We start from the raw sequence: 19,765 nt of genomic DNA on the forward strand, positions 1-19,765 counted from the left end.
ACACACTACGTCATAATTGTGTCTTTAACAGACAGCTCTGTCGGTTAGTTGCATGCATCATGTCACAGTTTAAACTGCCCTGTCAATCATCTAGTCACAGTTAAATTTCTCCACATTCAATTTAATTTAATTTCCTACCGTTTCGGAGAGAACTGTAGTAGCACTTTGATCTACCAGTCGTGGGTCTCTCATGCGGAGACTCTCCTCATGTGTTTGCATAATAATGCATTTAGAAGTTAATGACCAAACGTATCATTACAAAGGTTCACAATGATGTTGCAGAAGAAATATAATGTGGACAACTTTTATATTAGTATATATACTAATATTTGTAGTTGTAATATAAACTAGAATTACCAATATTTGAACACTTTAACATCATTCTGTACACTATTTCTGTAAAATGGTGGTTATTAATAATTATGGCAGAGATAATTATTTTTTAATTATTAAATCAATATTTATGTTGATTAGCTCTATAAAATCTACTGTTTTTATTTGAAATGTATTGAGGGTCATTTGATTTTTGTGGATATATTCATACATGCATTACATTCATTAAAATGATTCATTTTACCATGGTGAATAAGCCTACTCTTTTACACTGTGAATTCGGACATACTTCTTTTGTCACATACTGTTTTTCGCCTACTATACAGTAGGGAAGAATGTGATTTCGGATGCAGCCCATGTCTGATTTTCCTGTGTTCAGTACATCATTAGTTGTCAAGGTTTCTATTTCACACCTGTCTGCTGTTCCCGTTAATCATCATTCTCTGTGTATTTAAGCCTTCTGTTCATTATCTTTCGTTGACATTACGTTTGTTTGTGTAGTTTTCGTTCCTGGTTTTTATTAAAGATATTTCTTAGTTCCCTGACACAGAGTACAAGAGCACTTTATCCTAAAACGTGAAAACAGCAACTGAGATTTGAGTGGGTAAATATCTGAAGTCTACAGGTTTCTGTCTGCCCTTCTCTTCTCAGCAGGGATGCCACACAGCCTGGCATTGGCTTCCTATGTAGTTCATGCCCCCCTCCTTTTCACAGTGTTTTTTTTTCATTAAAACCCCAGAACATACTGCTCTAGCACAAGCACAAAGGCTGAATGTATAAGGTTGGTCCAGAAGTCTCTCTCTGTGTTGCCTTTGAAGTGTTTTGTAAGCATGTGCCCTCTATTATGACACTGTGTACCAAAACACATTCATTTTATCAGCTTGGTAGCAACCGGCAGCTTGTGTTCCCTTCCCAGAGGCCAGATGAAGTTTGATATTTCATGCATCACATCAGATAAAGCTTAATGCATCTCTTTGTCCCTTCATGACGATTATAAATGGCCTAACTATTTTATTAATACTGGGGTCCACATCAAGGTACGATGATGTTGAAGTAGGATGGATTTTGATTAGCTGTCAATGTTTTTTTTTATCATTACTGGGAATTTGTGCAAAGGATCGTAAGTGATTGGAGGACGCGAAGGATACTTCTGATAATGCATCCTTCAAAATAAGCCGAGTGAAGGATGCGAAAGGAAGGCTGACTTCCAAGGATCCTTCAAATGGAGACAGCCTTCAACAGAGCTTAATGAGGTGGCAGCAGAGATTGAATATCTATTCTCAGTTAAGTAACAAGCCTTTATGCTGTCAGCCTCCTCTAACATTGTCTGCATGCGTTAAAGACAAAAATTAGTAATATAACTGACTAGTGGGTTGTTGTACGACAACGAACCACTGTACTTAATACTGTAGGCTTTTTGGAACGCACAACCCCTTTGGTACGTGCTGTTCCACCACTCCTCCATCTGTTCACTCACTCTCCTCCTGACCTTTTCTCTGGGCTTTACCTCTGTCTTTTTATCTGCTCTTTCCGTCTCTGTTGCACCGTGTCTGTCCCCCACTGCTCTGATGTACACTGTCCTGCTTTGATCTGAAACATTTCAAAATAAGGTGCATCTGTTGACTTCTGTCAAAAATGAGTTGCAGTCATCTCAACTGCGAGAAGTGGAAGGACGAGAGAGAGAGATGGAAAGAGAGCAACAAGAAGGCATAAAAACAGAGGACAGCAAATCAAGAGGTAAGAAAAATGATATGCGCCAATATCCACCGACACAGTACTGCAGCGAACACAATAGCCTCTAATTGAAATGCTGTTCATTTACATCAGCTGTCTGTGCCATAGAGGCTGGGACGCTGCACTGCACATCCTTCTGTCAGGAAGTGCACAATGTGTGCCCTGATTAACACGCCACTCGACTTAATGGTACTATGACACACAAAGAGTTAGAATCTAATCATTGACAGCTGTTGAAATGCCTTGGAGCTCAGGCCAATGCAAGCCACTGTCTGCACATGTACAAATACTAAAGACTTGTTTATGAATATAAATGGAAGAAACCTTTTAGATGTAGCAAATCTAGAGTATTTGTATTTTTACAGGTCTTATCCTAATGAAATATTTAAATTTGTTTGATAAAATTGCACTCAACCCAGTACACACGTCCTGATTTGCAGAGTAAGACGCTTTCCTGGGTCCAGATATTTTGTTGATCCTGGAACAACATTCCTGTCCGATACAAACCATTTCCATAACCTTCCAAAACCTAACCCTACCCATAAGTTATCCCTGAAATCAGAGGGAAATGATAGGTGAATAACACTGATGTAGAAGCAGCTAACCCTGATTGTTAGCCAAAACTTGACATAAACTTGTCCCTCAAATCTGATTGGTTGATTGGAATGCTGTTCCAGGATCAACAAAGAAGTTGATTCAGGAACATGTTGTACTTGGTGAAATCAGGTTCTGCCTACAGTACAGTATAATATGAATGTAAGGCCCTCTAGTGGTTATATTTTGACAATATATGGTGCTGTAAAAAATATGATGCATAAATTATTTGAAAGTATTTATTTTCATACTATATAGACAGACCATGCTAATTGTAGCCAACAGGTATTTACATGACCAGGAAAAAAAATAAGAGGTTTAAAATATTCAATGTGCTGAGGGCAAATCCATTCAGGTTTGTTTAAATCTGATCAGTCAAATAATGTGGTTGGACATTGGCTCCCTTCAGGCTGTGCTGCATGTGAAACCGCTAATATCATGCAATCCGCCGGGGTTCACATTTGACTGCTATGAAATAAAAAGCACTGCAGGGTAAAGTCAACATCCCTTTCAAGGAAAGTCCGTTCACTCGACGGCCAAATTTGCAACACCTCAGGGTAACTATTTCAGGCATCCAAGACCAACTCCTATCTACTTGAATGGGGATATCCTGAAATCTCAAAATATGCTAACACACCGACATGTTTCAAGTTAGAAACAAAATCTGACATAAACTGTCCAATAAACAAAACAGTCTTAAGTCTCATACAAGTAATGAGAGTGAAAAGGTGCATTAGTTTGCAGAGCAGGGTTCAGTTTGTGATAAGTCTAATTGCTTTTTTTAAATAACAGTTTTGCAACATGACAATGAGATTTCTCAGCAGCAGCTGTCATTACGACTGTTCCTCTTTCACATACTGATTTTGAATTGTTGCTGTCTTTAGCCTAACTGCCTCCATCAGAAATGAGCTTCAATCATAATAGGGCCATGTGAAACTGAGGTGTAGAGGGAATTCAATTGAACTAGATCACAATCACAATATGCTGGCAAACATACAGGCACACTTAGTGTTGCATGATTATGAAAACAAAACAAAATGTGAAACAAATCTCAACCATTTATTTCAGAAGAAAATCAAGTTCTTGTCTTCGCTATAAGTGGTGCAGTTGTGTAACTGTTTTTTCCCTATGAAAGGATCTCAATCTTCCAGCTACACATTTATTTTTTATCAGACAAGCACGGCTCCTGTAGGAGATGGAGGGATAGAGAGAGGAAGTGGAGGAATGAGCAGTGATGTGGAAGAGGCTCTGTCTACTGAGGAGCAGCAGTCAAAGGATAAATACAAAGTGTCAAGTGCACTAAAAGTGAGTCTGAACTCTGGTTGAATACTAGAAGCTTAGTGAAAGCACTTAAAGTAGAGAACAGACTAAAATACAAAGAAATGAAAAAATATATATCATTTCTATCACTTAAGCAACACAATTGCTATTCATTTTGTCCAAACTTAATTTGATTGTGTTCAATGTGCTTAAATATATGTAAAATTTAAGTTTACTTAATCCGTTTGTGTTGGATTACATGAATGATTTGTGTTGCATTAACTGAAACTGGGTGGTGCTTGTTAGTTCCCAGCATGCTTTGCATATGGCTGAATTAAGAGAGAATAACTGTTTAAATTAAGTGTTATTTTATGTGTTTTTGAGAAAATGAGAAAAGGGGAAGACTTGATAGTGCGTAATTGTGTTTAATGTTCAATTGCATTGCAATTATTAGTACCATTTAAATTACAGTGGGTTACCATTGTGGAGAAGAGTGGAGCATTTGGTTAGGCTGAAAACTGATTCAGCAATATTCACAGCAAATATTTAGGTTGATGAAGCATGTAAATCTTATCATTTAAGATGCTAAAAAGTGCTATTGGTAGCTAATAGTTGGCTATAGTCTAGAAATGTATTAGTGTGACACTAAAATAATTTATATTGCATTGGACGAATGAATATATGAATTTGAATACCTGAATCATATAAGGGAGCCTTTTTAAATTCGCTGACAATATTAAATTAAGCTGTGCCCAACCATAGTAAATAAGTTGAATCAACCTTAATACATTAAGTTGACCCAACGTAAGTACATTAAATTGGAATAACAGAATTGCATAATGCTGAAATAAAGCAAGTTAATCACATGGAAATCCTTTCATGATTTTTTTTATGTTCATTCAAAGAGGTTCAATTTTAAAAGGCATACAAGCTTCATATATGAAGCTTGTATATATAATGCATTACAGCATAATATTTACCTATACCTAGTTATATCTTTAGAAAGTACAAATTAGATTAGTTTAATGAATTAAAATGTGCAATCAAGATCAAAATAAAAATGTATGCCTTTTAAATTTGTATAGGCTAATGCATGATACATTTTAAAGGTGTAATCATGAAATACAAAGTTCTGTCATGAAACTCTAAATGGCGCAGGCTGATGGGTCCTTAACTCAATCTGCTTGCAATCACATCATTCTCAATATTGCGCAGCTGATTGGTTCCTGCTGTATCAGTGGCCAATGAGCTCGCTGCTCAACCTTCAAATACTTGGTCAGCATTTGCTGTAGCAGTGCAGCGCACTTTCATAAACCCTCCACCTTCCCCAGCTCCACCTGTATAGATCTGCTACGGCTAATCATGTACGCTATATTGTACAGCAGTAGCATGTCTTACTTGCTCACAGCAGCTTGTTGTGTATGTATTGGCAGTAGTAAGTCCCGTACTTGCTCTGCAGCAGCAATAACCAACAGAAGCAGCATTGAAGATCTATTCCGCCAAACCAAACATATCAACATTGGCATATCCATTTCCATGTCAAACACTTATGTTTCATGACAGAAGTGTAATTTCTGCGCCACTAGAGTCACAAAACGGAACTTTAAGTTTAAAAGACATGTTTCAAACAGGTTTCCTGAACACACCCCTCGGTTCAGTCAGTGTTTCTGTTAGGCTAGTTGAGTTTTGTTTTGAAAGCGCCATAGGTCACTATGTTAAGATGGTATTTATCTGCATATTATTTAAGTGTAGTTGCTACTAGGAAAGTAAAAATCATTACAATAAATGAAACACTTTATTTTAGTATTTTATTTTATTTTATTTTATTGAACTACACTGTGTATTAAAGGTGTCACGGTTCTGTGTTGTTTAAACTTTGCCGTTTTTCCGCCTTAGTTTGTCACTATTACTAATTTGATTTTGTCACTCTGTTCAGCTGTTCTGTCTGTTTGTCCGCAGACGGAGAGCCAGCGCGAGGTGTGACTGAGGCCCTGTTTACACGAGAACGCTCGCAGGTGAAAACGTAAAAATCTTTTATCAGATGTGCCTTTCATTTACACGCCGACGGCGTTTTTGGGGCTTAAAAACGCAAAAAAGTGAAACCACCCTCCAGAGTGGAAATCTTAAAAACGCTCCGCCGGCGTGTTCTCGTCTAAAGGGTAAAAACGCAAAAGTCTGCTAGACAGTGAAGGCACAGATCTACTCACGGTGGCTTTCGTCGCGTACGCGTTTACATCACAGGCATGCGCCAGTACAGGGAAATAACAATTACAGCAATAACTCCACCTCCTCGTCTGTCCAGACAAAATTCTCAGCTTTTGCTTTTCGCTTCGCCATGTCTTTTGACTTTGCGCTACTAGGGAGAGAAGTAGAAGGAAGGTTGTACGCAGGTGCGCAGACTTGGTGTTGTTGTGTGGCAGTGCTTCACATTGCCACCTAGCCGCCTGCAGTGCATACTATATCGAATTTCACACACTTTTGCGTCACCATATGCACGCAGATTTCCCACCCATAACGCTTGTCTAAACGCAGAATAAAAAGTGACAACACAACGCCACTTTTGCGTTTTCTCTTCAGATCGTGTCCGTGTCAACATAGCCTGAGCCCGGGTACACGTCTGACCAGGTGTGTGAGCCAGCCACATCGTCCATCGCTGTGGGAGTTTTAGTGGAGATCGGGGGAATGGATATGAGCCCCGCCCACACTCCCACCACTGTGAGTGAGTTGTAGTTGGACTTTATAAACTATTGTTTTGATTTTGGAGAGGATGATTCCCTGCCCCCCCTGATCCCACCCGAATCAGATTCTTCATATCCAGATCTACGGAACCCGCCCAGCCTCCTCTACAGACCTCAGCCAGTCCTTCTACCCAGTCTCCGCTGTCTCCCGTCAGCCCCTCTGTTTCTCCTCATCCACAGTGGCATGGATCCACCTCAGGCCTTCCGTGGAGCTACTCCTGGACATGTGGATCCCCTGACTCCGCCTTCAACCACTGATCCCGTCACTCCACCTCGGCCTATCGCCCTGACTCCTTCGCCTTTGGTCCTCCCTCCCTCGGCTCCACCAGGGACCATCGGGCTTACGGCTCCACCATGCTTCCTTTGCCTACCAACTACGCCTCGGTCAGACATCACCATGCCTACAGCACAAACCTATGAGGCGTCTAATGCGCTCCGACCGCTACGGCTCTGTCTGGTTCCGCACTGGTTCGTTCTGGAACATTGGCTCTCCGTCTGTGCCTAGGGTTCCACCACCATCGGCTCACCATCGGGGAATCCCCGCCATGGCTCCTCGCTCCTTCGACGCTGCCATGGTTTTCCATCCTGACTGGACTCTGGGATTACACCTGGCTTCCCCTGCTCCGGGCTTCTCCCACCATCTACACCACCTTGGGTTAATCAGTAGTCAGCCCTCCTGAATACCCGTCCTCCACTTGTCAGTGCAAGGTTGCGCCTCTTCGGGAGGGGCGTACTGTCACGGTTCTGTGTTGTTTGTCACCATAGTTACTAATTTGATTTCGTCATTCTGGTCAGCTTGTACTTAATCACCTTGTTTGATCTATGTATTTATGTCCTTGTCTTTCATTTGAGTTTTGTCTAGCCTCGTCTATACTAAGTGTGTGATTCCTTGCCAGCCTTGAGTTTATATTACCCGGGGATACCATAAAATACTGTTTGCATCTAATTCTTGATCGTCATGCTTCTTTGCAACCTTTTGTGACAAAAGGACACTACACATACCTTTATAATGCATTACATATATATATTTTCACATGGAAAAAAGAAAAAAGGAAATATTTTGGGGACAACACTGGAGAGACAAAACAAATTATATAATAATAATAATTATTATAATTTTATTTATACTGTTTAATTATTATTAATATTTTTTATCAATTATTATATTATTATTTTGAATTTTCTTTATCCAGTGTTATCCTCAAAATTTTCTTTTCCTTATCACTATTTTTTTTATATTATTTTATATTTTATTGTCATATTATATGATTAATATATAAAAATAGCAAACAAAAAAACTGCTTTACTAAAAATTGTCTTCTCAAATGCATACCATCAGAATAAGTGGTTATCTTGAGCAAAATTTTAAATCATGCTAAATCTACAAAAAAAAAAAAAAAACATTATCTCGTCCTCATGGCTAGTGATGAAGTTGTTCCCGGTTTGGATTTGCAGAGCAGGGGGAACCATAGCGTGTGACAAGCTTTACAGAGAGTAACGGATTATACTTTCATCACTGGAAACTGAGATGAATGACACCCAAAGAAACACCCGCAGCACTGAGCCACTTACTGAAACTGTCAGGATGTGCTATCAGCTTATGTAATACTTTCATAATCCTTCGAAAATGACTTGCATAGAATACTTCCCAACCTCCTCTCGTGCAACAAAGCGAAGCCACACCATATAAACATCACCTACAGCGCTCTGCATGTATTTTAAAATCACATTTTGAATGGATCACATAGATTCTATTTAAAACAAGACGCCAGAGTTTTATGCATTATATTCATCTAGCCATAAAAGACAAGAAACACCATATAGAAACACTTAATTTTACGCAATTTTGCTAAATGCATTAAACTACATCACAAACACAAATATTCTAAATTACAGTCAAATGAGAACTGAACTCACCAGAGTCTCCGAGGCATTTTGAAGGTAACGTGAAGTTAATGAGTCTCCAGTTTTTACCAACAGTTGAAATAATAGCCAGAACGAGAAGCACACACTGGCTACAGATTGCACAACCACACTCTTAGGGTTTAGATGCTCCACAAGTACAAAGCACTACACTTTATCATGAGAGAGAGAGAGAGAGAGGGAGAGAGAAAGAGAAAGAGAGAGATGGAGGGAGGGAGGGAGGGGTGGGGGTCGGGGGGGCGGTTGAAATCCTCCCAGACACCCTAGTATCCCTGTCTGCTTTGTTCACCCATTTTGATTATGCGCCCCACACACACACACACAGATATGTCAGCAGGTTTAGGGAAGAAGGAAATGAATAGACTGATGTAACACACATTACACAAACTACCGTGAGCTTCTGAATAAATAAAATGGCATCTAAGGTTGAATATTTAACATACTTTAATATTTAATATGTGACTTGTCAATAAATTTTGAGCAAAACTAACATCAAGACACACAGACAGAGAGCAGATCTCTGACATGTCTGACATGCACGTCAAGCGCTCTTACTTCATGTGTCAAATTCACTTATGTGTGTCTGTATTAATATAAAGTGACTGATAGGCATGTCAACACGGAGGTTCAAAAATAGGAAAGGAGAAAGCTTTTCAACATCTTAGTATTGCAGTGTGTTTTAAAGGGCATTATGAATAGCATATCTTTATAGTGCATTATATATGCATAGTTAATAGAAAGATCAGTTTTAAATAATAGTGGACAGCAGTAATATAATAATATAATATATAGTATAATATAGTATAATAATAATAATAATAATAATTATTATTATTATTATTAAATTACATTGTTTAATTATATTATTTATCCATTATGATTTTTTATTACTGTTTTCATGTCCTTTTTTCTTTTTGTATTTTATATAATTTTTATTTATAATAGCTAATTATTATTATTATTATAATAAATACAAATTTAAATATAAAAAATATCAAACAAATCTGCTTTACTAAAAAATGTATTCCCAAATGCATGCCATCAGAACAATATAATGTGACTGACAGGCACGTCAACACACAGAGGTTAAAAAATACACAGATCATCCCTTTAAGAAGTGCTTAAGGTGGTAAAAGCAACTCTAATGATCTTGACCCCATGTGTGGCCTTCACATGTTGCCATGCATGTTTCAAAACAGAGCAAATGTAGCGAACTGCTTGTAAATGATTTCCTGATATCACATTCTGCATAAAACCTTTTAATTGACCTCAGAGCATGCACATTTTGTTTTTCATGACGAAGAAATACATACTGGTTCTCTTGTTAGCTTATCATGCTTAAATAATGACACTTGCAAACAAGCTAACACATGTGGTCTGCATTGCGTAAGCGCAAATCTCCCCATCCTGCTAAGTCTTGATGTGTGAAACATATGTGTGTGTATGCACAGACAAACGCTCGTCCACACCCTTCCAAGCAGAACTGAACAGTGGGTGATGGGTTAGATGTGGAGATCCCACCTGTTACCTCTCCATCTGGTTGCTAGCATGATCCATCACATTAGATAGTGGCTCTCAAAGTTAGTCAGCATTTCTAAAAATACCAGCACATAACAAACCTCCATCCAATATTTTCAGTGGTGGTCTTTTGCATGGGATACTCATGGTTTTCCACAAGGCAGGTAGGCCATTTTTCTTTAAATATTTTTTTTTTTTAAACTGGTTGAAATTGTATTCACATCCTGATAGCAATCAATAATACAAGTGGTCTAAATATATTAAAACAATACATTTATATTCTGTGGAGGTCTCAGGACCAAAAAATCTCTGTCCAATCATTGAATACGGTCTGAATGCAATGATACGATGTCCTACCTGCCTGTCAACATGTGTATTTCCATACCTCCACCTTTTAGAGTTCTTCCTGAACCAAAACAGCGAGCTTATGCTGCGTTCATGCCAAATCGTAACCGTAATTAAGAGGCAGACACCCGTGACTTTCTACCGGGAGCTTTTCACGTCCTCCGAATCAGATTTATGCGTTTCTATGTCAACACACTCAACGGCGAAATGAATCTGCAGCAGTCAGGTAGTATAAGTAAGAGCTCTGTAATTTATTTACATTCATTATTATTGTAATGCTATGTGCTTTAAGACATGATGTTGTTTAACGCTGTCTCTCGTCTTGTGATGCTTTTGTCGCGTGCCGGAACGAGCCCCTTTTGAATGTACCACCTCGAGGAGTTTACCCAGAGACACCACAGACGGACAACAAGGTAAGTAATAAAAGTTCAGTTTTAGTGAATTAAAATCCTAATTACTAAAACACGTAGCGGAAGAGTTCCAACTCTGTTCCCCTCTGTCCAGCAGTGGTGTGAGGCCTTGGTGCAACAGTCGCAACCCAACGGATAACAGAACGGGGAAGTCGACTCGATCGTTCCTCTTCGGACAGAACTGGTAAGTAGCCTTTTAGGCGACGGTAAGGAGGGGGGCCCCTCAGTAGGTCTTCCTCGGAGCAGACGACGGTAAGAGACTTTCACACAGCGGCTTAACTTCAGAGCCGACAGCAGATAATGGAACAGACGATGGTAAGAGATCTTCACCCGGCGGCTTCTCTTCAGAGCAGGCAGCGGCAGACGATAGAACAGACTGTGGTAAGAGACTTTCACACAGCGGCTTCTCTTCAGAGCCGACAGCAGATAATGGAACGGACGATGGTAAGAGATCTTCACCCGGCGGCTTCTCTTCAGAGCCGACAGCAGATAATGGAACGGACGATGGTAAGAGATCTTCACCCAGCGGCTTCTCTTCAGAGCCGACAGCAGATAATGGAACGGACGATGGTAAGAGATCTTCACCCAGCGGCTTCTCTTCAGAGCCGACAGCAGATAATGGAACGGACGATGGTAAGAGATCTTCACCCGGCGGCTTCTCTTCAGAGCCGACAGCAGATAATGGAACGGACGATGGTAAGAGATCTTCACCCAGCGGCTTCTCTTCAGAGCCGACAGCAGATAATGGAACGGACGATGGTAAGAGATCTTCACCCGGCGGCTTCTCTTCAGAGCCGACAGCAGATAATGGAACGGACGATGGTAAGAGATCTTCACCCAGCGGCTTCTCTTCAGAGCCGACAGCAGATAATGGAACGGACGATGGTAAGAGATCTTCACCCAGCGGCTTCTCTTCAGAGCCGACAGCAGATAATGGAACGGACGATGGTAAGAGATCTTCACCCAGCGGCTTCTCTTCAGAGCCGACAGCAGATAATGGAACGGACGATGGTAAGAGATCTTCACCCAGCGGCTTCTCTTCAGAGCCGACAGCAGATAATGGAACGGACGATGGTAAGAGATCTTCACCCAGCGGCTTCTCTTCAGAGCAGGCAGCAGCAGACGATGGAACAGACTGTGGTAAGAGACTTTCACCCAGCGGCTTCTCTTCAGAGCCGACAGCAGATAATGGAACAGACAATGGTAAGAGATAGAATAGGCGATGGTCAGGAAGTCTTTACAGTAGTTCCTGTACAACACACGCTGAATAAACAATGGTTAGAGGGCTCTCTTCAGCTCGAGCCTCACAGACCTAACCACTGGGGCCAACGGGTGGAAGCAGAATTATACACCCACACTTGTGCATGCAGTAAATCACTTCAAAGAGTCACACGTGTTCACTTCACACTAAGCACTGCAGTCCACAACAACTCACAGTGAATAAGGCTCCCACTCGCGGCCCCGGCCGGCGTCCTCTCCCATTGATAGGTCTGAATATCCAACGCTATGAGGAGTACACTACAAAGTACTTTCAGTCAATATCTTGACTAATTTGGAGCCACTGTCCACTGACTGATACACCCAAAGGAATATTGAAGATAAAGGGCTTCACAGAAGAATATCAAAGAGGCACTTAACTGCTGCATAGATGATGTGGATGCTCAGCCACTCTTCAATCCTTATTGCTCTCACTTTATGAATCCATTCTTCCAGTTCTTCGAGATGCTGAGAATAAAGTTCTGCCTTCGCGCCGCGTTAATCCTTCCCGCTCCGTATATATGAATCCATTCTTCCAGTTCTTCGAGATGCTGAGAATAAAGTTCTGCCTTCGCGCCGCGTTAATCCTTCCCGCTCCGTATATATGAATCCATTCTTCCAGTTCTTCGAGATGCTGAGAATAAAGTTCTGCCTTCGCGCCGCGTTAATCCTTCCCGCTCCGTATATATGCGCTCTTCACGCCAGAATGGCCTTTTTATAATCTCAATCACTGTTAACTTTCCTCCTATCGTACAGCTGACGCTCGTCTCTTCATTTAGTAGCTACGCCCAGATGAAATAGGCTCTATGCACGAACGCTGCTGACGTATTTCCGTTAGAATCTCAGCCAGTGTCTTTACCTCCGCATAGCGCGTTCTATAGCGAAGTGTACTAGCCCTGTAGTGTAGCCCGTTCTATAGTGAAGTGTACTGAGATTACTCACCCTCAAAGTTGTCGATGTAGCTCGAAATATATCATTTAATGCCCTTCTCTTTCTTACTCTCATGTGTGACAGCTAACTGCCTCACAATATTGTTAACATCATTCACGTTAACCGCTGGAAGTTCTTGTAAACAGCGAGTATAATTTGCCATTATCTCCACCTAATGCAAAAACGGCTTCCGACGCAGCACCGGATGTAACTGGGCGGGCTGAGACAAAACACGGAAGCGATCGTGCATAGAGCCTATACATGGGGGAAACCCCGGAACCGGCCCGGTGTCCCACTAAATCCGCTCCCACCCGGAAACATTTTCTGGGATAATAGTTCCTCTTTGTTCATCACCCCGTGACACTGCAGACTCTGCTGTGTGGGTTCATGAGTTTTGAAGGAGGCGTGGTTTTGGAGAGCACTCTGAAGGGAGGGTTGGATCTCATGCTTACAAAGCTAGCTTGCTATTGCTAGCCGCTCCAAAATTGCCTACCCTACCTTTAACTAGCTTCCTAAAAGACCTCTGCAGTCAACAAGTTTCACAAGAAACACCATGTTGGTTGACCAGCGTCAAATACAAAGCTTTTGATGTTGACCAGAATGGAAATGATGGTCTTCCAGTCTAACAAGCATAAACCAGCAAGTCTAAGGCTAATATATTTCAAATGGCTAATATATTTCAAATGAATTAGTATCGTCGATTTTGGATATGTAATCGTTCATGCATTTTCCCCCGACTATTTTTACAATTCAAACAATTCATTGTAGTTTTTTAATGTTTTAATTGTATTTATTTAGACAAAATAGTATAGAATTTAAATATTGTCTTTTTATCTGTTATCTGCCATAACATGAAGATCATTATTGGCTTGTCAGTATTGGCCAGAAAATGAATATTGGTGAAAAAATATAACTGTATAAACTTGTATAAAATAAACATTCTTTGAAATTAAGCAATATCTTCTTGTTTGTCTTGAATAATGTGTTGATGGTGTGATTTGCATTGTCACTGATGATCTGATTATTTCGATGGTCATAATTACTAATAAATTCACAAAGGAAAGAATCATACTGAAATATTCAGATTTGATAACTTTTTTCCCTAGATTCTGGCCTTTGCAACATAGACTGTGGTAGAAAATAATAAAATTACAATAATGAACTTGCAGTAATTTGTCATTCTTCATTACATTAAAAAAATGTTTTTGTCCTTTAGGGTTTGCTTATTCAGATAAATTATATAATACCAGATGGTCTACAGACATTAAAGGACCCTAGTTTTCTCCTTGCCAGTGGGATATCTAAAAATAGATCCGTGGTCCACAACATCCTTCAAACACTTAAAAATACAATGGAAATATTAATGACCTTCGCCTTTCATCAATTCACCTCAAAGCAAACCATGAATTGGCCCTGTGAAGGCCGATATCAGGCAGAACCGGATCATTTCCATGTTTGTTGTGATCTGCAGTCATGACCCTATTCAGGGTTATGCAGTGATACTCTCAAACAGCGAAGCTTCTTTCCACTCTGATGCTCTGAACACTTAGCAAAACCACTTCATCAGGGCCTTTCAGGATCTTAAAGCTCTGTTTGTTTGTGTGCATATGTGTGTGAGGATTATAATGCTAGAGTTGCACGTCCGTGGGGTACACCCATGAATAATATGCCAAACCCTGTGAATGAGCGGATGGATGGTAAGCAGGTGGAGGACAAATTTGTAAATATGGCAAGAGAGGACAGATTAACCCTTCCATGCTGTTACTAATGAAGATCCTGCTGTTACTGGGGCAAATTGACCCTACATGACAAAACACGAGTGTATTTGAGAGACATGATAAGACTGAAAGTATTTTACATTGCCTATGGAGGATGTCATGAATTTCAGGATGAAAAGTTGATGTTAAATTAAAGTAAATCTGTGTTGAAGGGAAAAACAGGTTAAAATGAATCGCAACAGCATGAAAGTGTTAAAAGTAGAGGGTGTAAAAAAACTACTTATGATTCTTTATGATTGTGATGCATCTTGAAATATGAAATTGTGCTACGATTTCAGTTAACCACAATCTTGAAACTTTTAGAATCAACTGTGTTCTTCAATAAGTTATTAAGAGATTTTTTAAATTAAATATTTTATTTATTTGAAAAGTTTACTTGATTGTGTGTTTTTTTCCCCATAGTCCGATTCAAATGACTAATTTGAATCAGATGTTTTTAATGAATCAACCAAACTGAGTTGGTTAATAATTAACATCTGATTTACTCACCGAACCAGTGAGTAAGTCATTACTTTTGGTCATCTTCAACTCGAAAAGAACCAAGAACTACTACTTTATAATCCATGACTGGTGGTTCACATGATAAAGTGTTTAACATACACATTCACATAAGAGATTTGTTGAGATATTGGGAAAACCAAAGCAAGGAGAGACATTCCAGTAAATAAATGGGTCAATTTGTGAAACAAAGAAGGTTGATCTGAATCCTAAAAGTGGCCAAAAGAAGCATAGTTTATGTCTGCCACATAGTTTTTTAAAAAGTCACAGATGCTGCTTTTCGCACAGGAACTAAGCATTTGGTCACGCAAACCTATACACGCAGCCCTGCCGTCAGTCTCTCATTTACCTCTTTTCATGAAACAGACACAGGGCTGTCAGGTTTTGTGGGAGATGGAGAAGAGACAGAGGGGGTCGGCGGTGCAGACAGTACTCACCGAGCTCGAAGGGCACTAATGGTAGACTTGTCAACCCTGCATTTGAAGAGAAAAGACAAGAAAGCAATTTAGTATCAAGGAACAAACGTAGATGGCTGTAATTTGCTCAGCTCAACCCGTCAGCTGACCTTGCAGGATGAAAGAAACAAAAGGGGTCAAAAAAGACATTTCTGTAATGTATCATCCCTGTGTGTTTTTATTTCTTGACACAGCTAGGTGAGCTTAATGCCCAATTAATGTTGACATGCAGGAAAGGTCACCCACCAGCACTGACAGCCACAATACCACATCAAAACATAACAGGGTTGACTCAGACTGTGTGGAAGGGTGTGACCGTTTATTTTTATCCAGCTTGTTTTTGATATTTCACACATTTGTGTGTCACACACACCTTTTCCTTGTATCATTAGGATGAAGTTATAGTATTATATTAGACTTTTCATCTTTGAAGCATTTTCTGATTCACAAAGACATCCATTATCTAATATATATCAGAATTTATTTAAATTTATGTCATTAATTACTCTCATGTTGTTCCATCCAAACCCATGAGCTCTTCGTTCATCTTTGGAACACAAATGAAGATCTTTTTTTAAATAAATCTGAGAGCTTTCTGTCCCTCCATTGACAGCTACGCAACTATCAGTTTGACACTTCAAAAAGTTCATAAAGAGATTGTAAAACTAATCCATATGAATCAATCAGCTTAGTCCAAATTTTCTGAAGAGACTTGATAGCTTTATATGATATACAGATTTAATTTAGGCTTTTATTCACATTTAAACATTGATCAGTCAACATAAACAGAAGCTCAATCAAACCTGCTTGATGCGCGAGAACAAACCACGAAGCTCAAACGTGCTGTGTAATACAAGAATGAACCTCATTGGTTCTCGCACATCAAGCGATCATGGTTGAACCTCTGTTTACCACAACTGATTTTTGGGTGAACTGTGCCTTGGGTGAAGTGTCACCCCCTTTTTTTGAATAGACATGAAAATGCACATTTCGAACTTAAATGGTTGTAATTCAAGAATGCTTTGGAATATAGACGTAAGATTGGTCTTTAATTAAGAAAGTGAAACAGAAAAAAAGTTATAGAAGTTTGAGTTTATGGAAATGTACAATGTAAAAATATTAATTATTCATATTTTATATAAAATATATATTTTCAAAACCTGGGCTACTCTGAAACTGCAGAAAAATCAAAGCCAAAAATCTGAACAAGTTGTGTTTCAAACTTTAGGTTTATATCTCAAAAAATGAGCTTTCAGTAAGATTTTGTTTGGGCACAGTACCAAACTTTTTCACTAGGTCACAACCAGACTCCATTGCTGCCCATATAAGGGCACCTCCATTTCCATATGTGTTTTGAGTGATCTGAACCATTTTTTCTACAATTTTCATACAATTTATGAAGTAGAGATCCTATTCAGAAGTAGTATGGGAAGTTTGGCAGATTTTGATATGAATTCAACCTCTAAGAAACATACAAAGAACACGCATGTGCGTGCCATAGCACGCTGCCACATCACAAATGGTGAATTTATTATTTTTTCTTTATATTTAAAACATTTTCAGACCTTTTTTTTTTAATTGAATGGATGCTATCTTTTGAACATTTGGCATGAAAACAAACTGAGGTTTCTACCATTTTTTCATGTTCATTGCTATTTCAAAATAAAGGTCTGAACACGCCTTAGGAGTATGAAAATATTCTTGTTGCAAATTGATAAATTACGGCTCCTCCAAATATGGAAACTAGAGATTGTAAGCTTTCAAATGATATATAGTTTCTTCAAATGATATAAAAGTAATCTTCTCTAGAATCTTACTCAAAATAGGAAGTATACAGTAATTGGCCTACAGTTAGAACCTGAAAAGTCTATTTTCCCCTTTTCAAGTAATGGTATAATTTTAGATTCCTTCCAAATATCTGGATATACACCACTATACAAACACCTATTAAATGCTTTTAAATGCTAACCCTATTTATTTCCATTGTAAGTGTCTCACTGTAACCTTGATTTCAAAATTAGTTAATTGAGAGAGTTGAAATAACTATTTTATTGTGTTGAACCAGGAGTATTCCTTTAATAGAGGCTATCTTTGACATTTCTAACCATGTGATCGGTTGTGTGCACCAGTCTGTGAGGGCGCTGCTGTCAACTCCCATTACTGTAAGTAACTGCAGTTATTGTGTCTTATTTTCTTTATTATATCAAACCGATTCCCTAAAACACACAATGACAGGGAAAGAAACATCCCATTCAGTAAGATGATTTAGTGAAACAATTTGTTTGCCACTTGGTATGACATTTTGCAAAGACATTCATACATTTTTAGGGAGAACTTAAATGTCCAAATACAAGCAAATTGAGACTATGGTAGCCAACAGACCCTCATTATGTGGTTCAAATGTCAATGCTATAAAGAAAAAAAGAGACATTTCCAGCCGATGCACGCCTTGGAGCGTCAGACTCAGATAGGTTATAATAAATGAATGTCAATGAGTCAAAGTGTGTAACAGATGGAAAACACACAGCTGCATGATCATGGTGTCTTACTGGTGCCGTGAAGCAGAGCAGAAAATCCATCATCTCACTGTCCACTACAGTGAGGGAACATTCAGAGCTTAAATGCTTAAAAATCAGATTAAATGTGGTGTAAGTGTATCTCGTACAGGGTTTACTCAGTAGGGAGTCAGCATCTCTTACGATTTATGTGTGTGTGTGTGTGTGTGTGTGTGTGTGTGTGTGTGTGTGTGTGCGTGTGACCATCTGTTTGTGAGAGGTTACTGTTGAGGTGTCACTATTAAACGTGTGGCGATATGGTGACTGGGTGTGGTGGGGATGTGGGTAATTGTGAGAGAGGAAGGGTGTGGACGTGTGTGTGTGTGTGTGTGCGCGCACATGCGACAAAATTTCCCACAGCAAAAACCTGACACATATTCAGTTCTCATACATTGCAACACTAGTCAATTAGTACAGCATATGAAACATGAATTGATTGTCACATGATTTGAAATAAAAATTAACAGACTCATATTTATTTTTTACAAATAATACAACATGTAATACAGCAGGTAGCTCTGTTGCTTTACAGCAAGAAAGCAAGAAATCTAAACCGAAGCCTAAACCTTACATTAAGCCTAATACTAAGACTGAACATAACCCTCAGGCTAACGCTAAGCAAACCTAATTCTTAGTCTAATGCTAAAACAAAAAATAATTTGCAGCCAACACTAAGACAAAATCTAACCTTCAACCTAATGCAAAGCCCAAATCTAACCCTCAGCCTAATTCTAAGGAAAAAAACTAACTGTAATGCTAAGGCTAAACTTAACCTTCAGTCTAATGCTAAATGAGCCTAAACTTCAGCCTAACATAACTCTCAGTTTAACACTAAGGCTAAATAAACCCAAATAAATCCTCAGCCTAACGCTAAGCCAAAACCTATCCATCAAGCTAACACTAAACCTAAATATAAGTGTAGACCTTCAGGTTAACGCTAAAGCTAAACAAACCTAGTTTAACACTAAGACAAAGGCCTGGTTTCACAGACAGGGTTTAGAATAAGCCAGGATTAGGCCTTAGATCAATTAGGATATTTAAAACGTGCCTTAGAAAAAAAAAAAACATTACGGGTGTGCATCTTGAGACAAAAAAAATGGCACTGACATAAGAAAAGTCAGTGCATATTGTATGCAATTTTATATTCAGTAATACACTTCATAATATATCGATGTAGATGTAATCAGATATGGTACTGCATGTGCAATATATTGCAGATATATGTAAGCATGCAACATTATCACAAATATATAATGTAATATATTTCTAATATTTTTTAATTATCTACAATATAAATGTTTCATATTTTCAAGCTAGTTGTCAATAGCACAAGCACACCAGCATGTCCTAAAGTATTTAGCCAAGAGATTATCACTGTGCTGAGGAGTGCACAGTCATTACTTTTAAAAATATAGTAAATATAGTCTCATCAAACTT

The 19,765-nt window shown here is 39.0% G+C and overlaps 1 protein-coding gene across 2 annotated transcripts in view; it reads right to left on the minus strand.

Moving 5' to 3' along the window:
* rap1gap2b (RAP1 GTPase activating protein 2b) overlaps positions 1-19,765 on the minus strand; it is a 52,049-nt gene that overhangs the window by 30,557 nt on the left and 1,727 nt on the right. The window contains exon 1 of one of the 2 annotated variants that reach the window (XM_056262082.1): positions 8,577-8,732. In XM_056262082.1, the coding sequence (XP_056118057.1) occupies positions 8,577-8,593 (17 nt within the window). In that variant the 5' untranslated portion in view covers positions 8,594-8,732. Of the gene's footprint in view, positions 1-8,576; positions 8,733-15,755; positions 15,792-19,765 lie in introns of those variants that run through there. The other variant, XM_056262081.1, reaches the window with a different exon arrangement.

The sequence above is a fragment of the Rhinichthys klamathensis genome, unplaced genomic scaffold (genome assembly GCF_029890125.1).
Source record: "Rhinichthys klamathensis goyatoka isolate OS25496 unplaced genomic scaffold, OSU_Roscu_1.1 h1tg000191l_1, whole genome shotgun sequence".
Taxonomy (NCBI): Eukaryota; Metazoa; Chordata; class Actinopteri; order Cypriniformes; family Leuciscidae; genus Rhinichthys; species Rhinichthys klamathensis.